The 11,574-nt window shown below is 41.6% G+C and overlaps 1 protein-coding gene and 1 pseudogene across 1 annotated transcript; both read right to left on the bottom strand.

Annotated features, from left to right (window-relative positions):
* Window positions 1-402: 402 nt before the first annotated feature.
* On the bottom strand, window positions 403-819 carry LOC103421655 (lecithin-cholesterol acyltransferase-like 1). The gene has a single exon (XM_008359700.1). It carries the CDS (start codon window positions 817-819, stop codon window positions 403-405), a length of 417 nt encoding a protein of 138 aa, XP_008357922.1.
* A 2,470-nt stretch (window positions 820-3,289) lies between these two features.
* On the bottom strand, window positions 3,290-4,621 carry LOC103410483 (probable carboxylesterase 18; annotated as a pseudogene).
* Window positions 4,622-11,574: the final 6,953 nt, after the last annotated feature.

Below are 11,574 nucleotides of genomic sequence, written 5' to 3'. Positions count from 1 at the left end.
GTCATCATTGTTCCACCATCACATAAATATTAAATAATAAAAACAATTGAATTAGGTGAAGACTTATCTCTTTTTCACGTGTGGATCTGGTGGATCTGACCGACAAGGGCTCTTCCCTTATATTTTCTTTTTCAAAATTATCATGAGTGTGGAAAAAGACAGATGGGTATGGAAATGATGTTGTTGAAGACTTTCTTCCCCTCTGAGTCAAAAGATAAATAGCATGCAAGGCTTGGCTCTTTCGGCCATTTTCTTCCCCGAGAGCTTGCTCTGATCGTCTAGGGTTCGAGACGAGGTAATTGTATTCAGGTGAGGCAAAGAGAATGCTATCAGCTTCTCGGATCTTCTGACGAAATGCTTCCACGACAGGTGGAGAAGTTTCCTTTCCCTCCATATCTGTGTTCAACGGTGGCAGCTTCGGAGCTGGTAGGGAGCACGGGACCCAGTGGTGACACCATAGCTGTCAGTCTTTGAGACAGGGATCAAGGTAGAGAAGTGACACGGTGGAACCAAAGTGAGGGACCCAAGTCTGGACCCAGGGGCATTGTGGTAATCATCTGAAACTGCGTCGTAATAAAGCGTCATTAGCTGAGCAAAACAGCTGGTGAACGGAGCGATGAGGACGATCGGGTCGAACCACAGCCTGAACCAGCCGTCCTTCTTCTTCTGAAACGGGTACCAACGGTTGCATAACAAACCGGAGGGCTTGTAGTCGGTGGTTAACCGGGCTTCCAGCTGGTTCCTGTCATTCCCAGGTATTAAGATTAGAGGGTGGAGGTTGGTAACTCCTGCCTGACACTTGTACAACATCAAAACCATTGATGAGAACACTAGCAACAGTTTCAATCCTAGTGGTGGCTTCATGATTTGGTTCTCTGATATGATGTTTTGGATTTGGCTGTCATCTTTGTTCGGGACCTTGGGTTATAGATAATGTGCAAATATCTTGCTCTGCTACAAGTTTGTGGTTAAGAATGGGATACGTACTCCATGGTTCTTGAGTTTCTGCAGATTTTGCAGTATTGATTTTGCAGATTTCACATATTCACGGTGGAGGTGAAAAAATGAAAGAGAACCAACACAGCTTTTCGTATCATTTCCCACAGACGGCGCCAAATGTTGATGCACAAAACCGGATGGTCTTGGAACAACGTAAATCCGACCGTGAATCTGTAAGAAATATAAATAACACAAGATGTATCGTGGTTCACCCCAAGGTTTGGGCTATGTCCACACTGATTGTATTTCTCTGATTGTATGTATGGATTACAAGGGTGAGGGGGAGTCCCCAGAGAAAGAGAGTGTTGTGGTATTTGTGAGGGTATTGCCCTCTGTTGGATTCATTTAGTCCCATTTGTGAGGGGGGAGGAGTCCCCTTTTATATAATAAGGGGCTCCTCCTTTTACATAATCATATGGGCTGGGTAATGAGGCCCAATGTATCAAAGTCTGAGGCCCATTATGTGTGGTACCAACACATTCTACGAAACTTTTTTTAACAATCCAACCATCAAACTTATTTGTACACATTTCGAGTTTGCATACGTAAAAAATAAACATTCAAAGATTACGTAACGAAACAAAAGTTTTTTACGGTTATAAACGAAAAATCACAATTTAACGGTTATTTTAACTTCGATTTTGATGATTTTTTTACAGATACACTCCTCGACCATATAAGAATGTAATGAATAAATTTGATCTTTAATTTAAAGTATTTACACTAGTGGATACCACAAAAACTTATTTTATACTTAATAAAAGTATAATATTAACTCCAAGTGTTTGTTTAATCTATCGTTTTGACGCAATATGCATTCTACAAAACTTTTTTCAACGATCCAACCGTCAAACTTATTTGTACACATTCCAAGATCACATACGGAAAAAATCGTAAAAAACAAACATTCAAAGATTACGTAATGGAACAAAAGTTTTCAACGATTATAAACGAAAAATCACAATTTAACAGTTATTTTAGCTCCAATTTTGATGATTTTTTACATAAACACTCCTCGACCCTATAAGAATGTAATGAATAAATTTGATCTTTAATTTAAAGTATTTACACTAGTGGATACCACAAAAACTTATTTTATACTTAATAGAAGTATAATATTAATTCTAAGTGTTTGTTTAATATACCGTTTTGACGCAATATGCATTCTACGAAACTTTTTTTAACGATCCAACCGTCAAACTTATTTGTACACATTCCGAGATTGCAAACTTAAAAAATCGTAAAAAACAAACATTCAGAGATTACGTAACGGAACAAAAGTTTTCGATGGTTATAAACGAAAAATCATAATTTAACGGTTATTTTAGCTTCAATTTTGATGATTTTGTACATATACACTCCTCGACCCTATAAGAATGTAATGAATAAATTTGATCTTTAATCTAAAGCATTTACATTTTTTTTATATAGGAGTGATTGTATATATATATTTTTACATTTTTTACACTTCTACAATAATTATTATTAATTTTTCCCTCAAATAAAAAACATTATTCATGAGGGTTTAAAGGATTTTAAAAATCTAAACGATAATATAAGTGTAACAATTATCTATTCATAGAGGAATAATGATAAATCACGAGTGTTTATATATTCTTTCACATTTTTCATACTTGTATGTATGTCTTCTTAGTTCTTGCATATACAAATACTATACTAGTATATTTTAATTTTGGACAAGAATATGTTATGTAAAATTTATCCTAGTAATGATAATAAGGAACTCTCATATTAAAAATAAATAATGACTAAAACTTTTTTTTTTTTTATTTATATAGAACAATAATACAAAACTATATATTTAATATAGAATATATTGTATATATTAATATGACTATTGTATTTTATAATAAATCTTTTAGTAATTAAACTTTAAAATTATTAAAATAATTTTTTTCTTAACGGGTCGAAACGGATTACCCACGTGTTACCCGTGTGTATACCTGTTAAGAACCCGTTATTAACGGGTTCTTAACGGGTCACCCGATAGTGACCCGATAAGTTATCGTGTTGACCCGAAACCCGTTATTTTCGTGTCGTTTTCGTATCGCGTCACCATGTCGTGTCAAAAACTGCCAGGTTTTACTTGATTGAGGGATGATTGTCCACTGCTCACCCGTAAGAATCCCGATGTGCCTCGAGGGTAATTTTGTCATTTTCACCCAAATATCCATGTGTCGCCTCTTGATTATTTTTGGCTCCACATGTCTCATAACTAATCTCCATTTTTGAAGCAATTTTTGAAGCAAAAGTGGGAATCGCTTTAGATAAATGGCATGTAAATATGGAAGGGGACAAGACGCTTGATGCCACTTCTTTGGTTTCTCAAGACTCGGTTTTGACTAAATTATCCCTTATTTATGTTTATTACATTTGCACCCTCCAATTGTCAACAGATACAAAGTACAAGTAACCGAGTTCAAACAGAAGCACTGAAATCTTTGACTTGGTCAATCAGCTGGTTAGACTCAGGTAATTCAGGAAACACATAAAACACGTGGACCATGTTTGGATACTCGATTAGCTTCGCCTCCTTCCCCGATTTCTTCAGCCACTGGTAGTACCTCATCTACCAGTCTTGTAGCGGATCCAATCCCCCTGTGAATACAAGCGTATTCGGATACTCCAGACCCGCAATGTCCACCGCGTTCGGCCCACTCGAGTTTGCCGCCTTGTGGTCCCGGTCCGACCCGTCTGGCAAAAACACTTTCCACAGCCAGTCCGTTTGGGCCACCGAGACCAGAGGAGCTCCATGGAGACGGATCTCAGACTCGACCCGCTCTTCTCCCCCGAAAAATGGTTGTATCGATATCAACCCGACAGGTTTCACGACCCGGAATCGATCTTTCTTTCGGGCGGCGCGAACAGCCACGTGGTGGGCCAGGTTGGCTCCGGCGCTGTCGCCGGCAAAGAAGACTCTGGATCTGTCTGCATTTTTTGGGAGGACGTCGTCGTTTTGGTCGAGGACGGTAAGGACGTCGAACCCGTCGTCATATTGGGAAGGGTACCGGTGTTCGGGGCAGAGGCGGTAATCGACAGATACGACGACAGCGGGAAATTTACGAGCAAACTTACGGTAAACGACATCGTAAGCAAATGAGGCGGAGCTGAGGAAGGTGAATCCGCCGTCGTGGAGGAATACGACGACGGGAAGATGGGATGGAGTCGACAACGTCGTTTGGGGGACGAATAGGCGGAACCAGAGTTTACGAGTGGGGTCCACAGTGACGTCGGATAAGGTGACTTCTCTGATGAAAGCGGCAGGAGCGGCTAAGGACTTGAAGTCGAGTATGTTCATGAGACGGCAATTGACAGTGCCGTCAGCTCGGCGTGCGGCGTCGGTTACTTTTGAGAGAAGGGACAACGACACCCGCGTCCTCCAGCGGAGAGAAGTCCATGACGTTACGGTCTTTTGAGTATTGGATTCCAACGATGTCGTCATGGATGCGAATCGAAACGCCGATAGAAAGTGGAGAGAAAGTTTGATAGTGCGGGTGGCTTTTCCAGTGAAAATATAGGAAGGCCGGATGGAGAGTGAGTAATTGCGATTCAGCGACCAGGCCAACCAACAACTAACTTTTATGGCCGGTAGGCCCACCTTTTTTTTAGGGAACTTTAATGAAAGGCACCTGGTACTGTTCATTTTAACGAAAAACCACATTTTTACACTAAAAAGTCAATCATGGTACTATTCACTTTACCCTTTATTTTGTCCTTATCATTAAAACTCAAAGTTTTCAAACCCTTTTCATTAGTTTTCTCTTTTTTTTTTCTTTAATTGGGTTGTAATATGTCCACACCGTATTGGTGAGTATGACATGCCCGAATCAATGTGTCACAGCCTGTCCCGAGATTTTCTTATTCAAGATGTGAAATGATGGAATTGCCCTTAACGGGCATTAAGGTACGTGGGTGTGTGACATTATTTGGTCTAATCTTAGAAATGTTTTGGAAGAAAATAAATAAGATAAGTTGGCTTATTAATTTGGTTCTTGTTAAATTGGTTAGGGATTTGGAAAAATGGATGGTGTGGATTGAATGTGGGCATCTAAACCTTCACACTCTCCCTTTCTCTATCCCGTAGCCCTCTCTCTCTCCTCCACCTCGACGCACCCTCTCTCTCACACCCATATTGTACGGCCTCAGCCAAAATCCCCCAAAACTCAGTGGATCGAGGTAACCAAGGTAAGAATCTTCATCCTTGAGATGTTTTGAGTTGATTGGTACTGGTTTTAGGACGTAGAACCTTCGATTTCACGTGAATCTGAAACCCCCATTTTTGGTCACTATTCATGCACACGTGAAATGTTGTGTTTCAGGGAATTCTACGCTTATAGTGAGCTTAGTGAGGTCCCAAGGAAGCTCGGAGTGCTTCGTTTGAAGGATTTGGACGTCGGGATCACGAGGGTTAAGTTTGGCCGGTTTTGTTTGAATTTTTCCAGTGAGATTTAGTTGTTTTTGAAGCTTAAAAGTAGTGTATCGTGATTCTACATGTTTGGGGCTTCATTTTGGTATAAAATACGAAGAAAATGGTTGAGAAACGAAGGAGAACGAGACGTTCAAAGTTTGGCCAGAAACCGGCCGCCGGAAAGTTCAGTCCGGCGAGCCCGAGGTTGAAGATGGTGCGCGTGGGGGTGCGTGTCCCTGTGCCTGTCCTAGCGCGTGGGGGCGCGTGCGGCCTCCAAAATTTTTTCTAAAAATTACTCGACGTCCGTGACGTCGAGTAGGTCGATGTGGTATATTCATATACCCAAATTGAGCATCGTATGAGAAGTTATTTCGAATTGTTGGTTATGTGTTTAAATTAACGTTTTTATAGTTGTTTCGCATATAGGTGACACTTATCCCAAGGACGAGCGCATCCAGGGACGTCACGGGGGTTACGACCCATCGACTTATCAGTGAGTTGGCAGTTTTGTTTTCGTATTACCTATATACAACTGTTTTTCCCAGAAAATGCGTTTATATGAAAATTATGATTTAAATTACCATGCATGCAAATGTTGAGATATTTAGTTTGATAATGGATGCATATATATGTTAATTGACACGGTGGACGCACAGGTGAGTTTTTATATTATTCAGATGAGTTATTTTATGAGAATTGCATTGAAAGCTCATAACCTGCACCTTAGGTGTTAGTGCTTATATTATTATTCACCACACCGCACGCTTGTCTTGGATCCAAGTAGGTGGATGTCGTACAGACCATGTGAGGGTTCCGACATGCTAGTCGTATAGATCACTAGATGTGATTCCGACTAGTGGGTGACCTTAGTTATGCGCGCTGATGATTGATGAGAGAAGCACTAGAGCATATTTATACACCTTTCATCGTACAGACTACTATACGTAGTTCCGAGTGATGTGCAGTGTAGTGCCGTACAGGTCACAGTTGGTGACTCCGGCAGGGCCGTATAGGTCACTGTGGTGACTCCGGCTGAGTGGGATGTTGAGCTTTAGAATCAGCCGTACAGGACCATTGTAGGGTCTCCGGTTGATTTATTATTTCACCTGATTGATATTGATGCATTTCTGACTATATTTGCCATGGTGTGGCATATTATTTCTGAGATGTTATGTTGATGGATATGAGCTGAGTTTTGATGATATGTCTATATATATGTTTATATATTATTTTTCTGGGAAAGTATACAGGTTTTACGGTGAGGGGTTAGAAATGTTTTAAATGAAATGTTTTTGGAAAATCTTTGATTTTACTGACCCACTCATCTTTGTTTTGCTCCCCTCCAGGTTCTAGTTAGCGGTTGGTGGCTCTCGAGGTCTTTTTCGGCATTCTGACAGACGCGCTACATGTAGGACTCACCTACGGGTGATGTATTTTATTTTGGTCCTACTTGACTGCACTTAAACCTATGCTCTGAATTTATGTGTTTACCTTATAACTCATCCTTTTATTCTAGTAGGTGGTTCTACTAGAGATTGGTTTGAATTCCTTTATGTTTTGTTATATCTTGCTTCCGTGTCACACTTATGGTTACGTCACGCTCACGTGACGGCCAACACGCCTTGATCCTCTGGGTCGGGGTGTGTCAGTTTGGTATCAGAGCCTAGGTTGAAGTCCTGTATAATTGTTAATGCTTTAATGATCTGTTGATGTTTTCTGTCAGAATTATGCCGCCTCGTAGAGAGCGTAGGGAGTCCCGCCGTACTCCTGAACCTAATTTCCCATATATCACTCAGTTAGGGGAAGCAATGGCCCAGGCTTTTCAGAATGCAATCCGTCCTCCTCCCCCATCTCAGAGGACACCCCTGGAGACCATGTACAATTTGAAACTGGATCGTTTTATGGGTAATGAAGGTCACGAGGGGGCAGAGAAATGGCTAGATCATATTGAAAAGACATTTCAGGTAATGCAAAGTCAGGGGAACTTTCCGGCTGATAGGTGGGTTGAGACCACTACTTGGTTTTTGGGTCGAGAGCCGGCAGGTTGGTGGAGGAATCAGACGCAGTTTATGTCCCCAACTATGGCATCTGATTGGGAAGTATTTAAAGATAATTTCAAGAAAAGATTTGTCCCCCCAGAGTATATTGATCGCAAGAAACAGGAATTTACTCGATTGAAACAGAAGAATATGACAGCTCATGAGTACTACAGAAAGTTTAATAATTTGTCTCGTTTTGACCCTGATACAGCTGGTAATCAGGGAGAGATGCTTCGACGTTTCAAGTTGGGATCTAAGAAAAAGTGGCGGACTTTTGCCAGTGCACTTCCTTGCGCCGATTATCATGAGTTTTTCGAGATTTTGGTTAGGATGGAGGACTCTGATAATCTTCCCAGTGAGAGTGAGGATGACGAGGACAAGAATGACGGTCAGAAGAATGATGATAAAAGTAAGGGTATCTCTATTCCGGGACCTCGCAAGACGTAAAATTTTAAGAAGAGTGGAGCCAGTTCGAGTTCTTCTAGTGGAGGATATAGTATTACTGGCCCGATGAGAGGTGGTGGTAGATTTTCTGGTGGGCCTAGATTTCAGAGGCAGAGGGATTCTGGTGGTGCTAGTGGTTCTGGCGCTCTGTGGTGCCGCCGTTGTAATTTTCGTCATCATGATGAGTGTAGGAGAGGTAGTGGTGCTTGTTTTACTTGTGGGCAAATGGGACATCGGGCTTCTCAGTGTCCCCAGGGTCAGCTGAGACCGCAGCAGACCACTATACCACCTCCATCGCCGATTCAGCAGAGCTTTGGACCGGGCAGTTATGGCCAGTCGGGTCGTGGTGGTGCCTACCACTACCAGGGGGATGCTGCTCCGTATGCTTCCGGACCTTATCAGTATCCCCAGGAGCCTTATTCTCAGACAGGGTATTCAAAAGACTTTGGGGGTTATTCTTCTTATTCATCCATGCCAGTTGGTGGATCTCAGTGGCATCAGGGAGGTCAGCCCCGTCAGGGGGAAGTTGCTACTGGTGGTGCAGGATCATCTAGGCAGCCTAGTCAGTTAAGCCAGGGACGTACTCCCCAGGGGCGAGGTAATCAAGGCAGTAGAGGTCGTGGTGGACGACAGCAAGCTCAGGGGCGTATTAATCACATCTCACTGCAAGAGGCTCAGAACCATCCGGACTTGATCATGGGTACGTTAAATGTTCTTGGTCGTTTTGCTAAGGTTTTGATTGATTGTGGTGCTACGCACTCTGTGATTTCTCATACGTTCGCTCAAATGACTCAACCTCACCCTTCACCTCTAGGATTTGATTTAGAGTTTGCCATGCCTAGAGGAGATAAATGTTATGTTGATAGTGTGTATCTTGGGTGTCCAGTGATAGTAGAGGGCATAGTTATGCCAGCTGATCTTATTCCATTAGATATTGTGGATTTTGATGTGATTCTATGGGCTGATTGGTTGCATTATAATCGTGCCCATATTGATTGTTATGGGAAATCAGTTACTTTTTATCGCCCTGGACTACCCGAGGTTACTTTTGTGGGCGAAAGAAGTGGGGTGAGGCATGGCGTTATTTCTGCCATAAGAGCAAGGAAATTATTATCGAATGGTTGCCAAGGATATTTAGCACATGTGGTGTTAAATGATGTTGTTTCTCCTATTATAGAAGAAGTTGGTGTGGTCAGACATTATCCTGATGTATTTCCTGATGATTTGTTGGGGCTGCCGCCAGACAGAGAGGTGGAATTCTCTATTGATTTGCTTCCAGGTACTGACCCTATATCTCTAACTCCTTATAGAATGGCTCCTGCTGAGTTGAGAGAATTGAAAATTCAGTTGCAAGAATTACTTGATAAGGGTTTCATTCAGCCTAGTTCGTCACCTTGGGGAGCTCCAGTATTATTTGTGAGGAAGAAAGATGGAACTCTGAGATTATGCATTGACTATAGGCAATTGAATCGGGTAACGATTAAAAACCGTTATCCATTGCCTCGCATCGACGATTTGTTTGATCAGCTAAAAGGTGCGTGTGTATTTTCTAAGATTGATTTGAGATCCGGTTATTATCAGTTGAAGATTAAAGAGGAAGATGTACCTAAGATGGCTTTCCGAACCCGTTACGGACATTATGAATTTTTGGTTATGTCGTTTGGGTTGACTAATGCACCTGCATCTTTTATGAGGTTGATGAATGAGGTATATCCGACATTTGAACTTGGTATTAAAGAAATTGAGGGAGCATCAGTTGTATGCTAAGTTCAGTAAATGTCAATTTTGGTTGACTGAAGTGGCATTTTTGGGGCATGTTGTATCGGCTCAAGGAATCCAAGTTGATCCTCAAAAGATAGCAGCAGTGGAGAATTGGGAGCAACCTCGAACCGTCACTGAGGTACGAAGTTTTTTTGGTTTAGCAGGTTATTATCGACGGTTTGTTCAGGATTTCTCTATGATTGCTTTGCCGTTAACAAAGTTGACCAGGAAGGATGTTAAATTCGAGTGGGATGAGAATTGTGAGCGGAGTTTCCAGCAATTGAAATATTGCCTCACTCATGCTCCAGTATTGGTACTTCCTGACGATAGCGGTAATTTTGAGATTTATAGTGATGTTTCCTTGAATGGTTTGGGATGTGTTTTGATGCAACATAATAGAGTGATTGCTTATGCTTCTCGACAGTTGAAAAATCATGAAAGGAACTATCCCACTCACGATCTTGAGTTAGCAGCCATTGTCTTTGCTTTGAAGATTTGGAGGCATTATTTATATGGTGAGAAGTGTAAGATCTTCACTGATCACAAGAGTCTTCAGTATATGTTTACTCAGCATGATCTTAATCTTCGTCAGCGAAGGTGGATGGAATTGTTAAGTGATTATGACTGTACTATTGAGTATCATCCGGGTCGTGCTAATGTGGTAGCTGATGCACTGAGTAGGAAACCTCAAGGTAGACTCAATGCCTTATATGCTAGCCGTGTTCCTCTTCTTGCTGAACTGAGGGCAACTGGAGTAAAGTTGGAGTTGGAAGATCGAAGTGGAGCCTTTCTTGCTAGTTTTCAAGTCAGGCCAGTTTTGGTTGATCGTATACTCGAAGCTCAGATGGTGGATGAGGAAATTCAAGAAATGGTTCAGTTAAGAAGTGAAGGGAAAAAGAAAGACCTCAGGATTCGGGAATCAGATGGTATGCTTCTGCAGGAAAATAGAATGTATGTTCCGAATAATGAGGAATTAAATAAGGAAATATTGGATGAAGCGCATTGTTCAGCTTATGCGATGCACCCGGGAGGCACTAAGATGTATCATACCATTCGACCATTTTATTATTGGCCGGGTATGAAAATGGAAATTGCTAAGTATGTGAGTAGATGTATTATTTGCCAGCAAGTTAAAGCAGAAAGGAAGAAGCCTTTTGGACGAATGCAGCCACTTCCCGTTCCCCAGTGGAAATGGGAAAATATAACCATGGACTTCGTGTATAAACTTCCTCGTACACGAAACGGATTTGATGGTATTTGGGTGATTGTGGATCGACTTACCAAGTCAGCGCATTTCATTCCAGTGAGGGAGAAGTATCCTCTGAATAAATTGGCTAGGTTGTTCATTACGAAGATTATGAAGTATCATGGAGTTCCAGTGAATATTATTTCTGATCGAGACCCAAGATTTACTTCTAAATTTTGGGTAGCTTTTCAGGAAGCTCTTGGTACGCAATTGCTTTACAGCACTGCTTATCATCCTCAAACTGATGGGCAATCAGAGAGGACGATTCAGACGTTGGAGGATATGTTGAGATCTTCAGTGTTACAATTTGGTGATTCCTGGCATGATCGTCTGGACTTGATGGAATTTGCCTACAATAATAGTTTTCACTCGAGCATTGGTATGTCACCATTTGAGGCGCTTTATGGTACGGCGTGTCGTACACCATTGTGTTGGTCTGAGGTTGGTGAAAGAGTGTTAGAAGGCCCAGAGATTATGGATGAGACTACTCAAAATATTCAGGTGATTAAGTCTAACCTGAAAGCAGCCTAAGATCGACAGAAGAGTTTAGCAGATCGACATGCCACTGATCGAGTGTATAATGTGGGCGATTGGGTGTTTTTGAAATTGTCACCTTGGAGAGGTGTGGTACGATTTGGAAAAAAAGGGAAGCTAAG

This window comes from Malus domestica, chromosome 05 (genome assembly GCF_042453785.1).
Source record: "Malus domestica chromosome 05, GDT2T_hap1".
Lineage (NCBI taxonomy): Eukaryota > Viridiplantae > Streptophyta > Magnoliopsida > Rosales > Rosaceae > Malus > Malus domestica.
The sequence above is the reverse complement of the archived record's forward strand: the minus strand, read 5'-3'. Positions and strand labels throughout refer to the sequence as shown.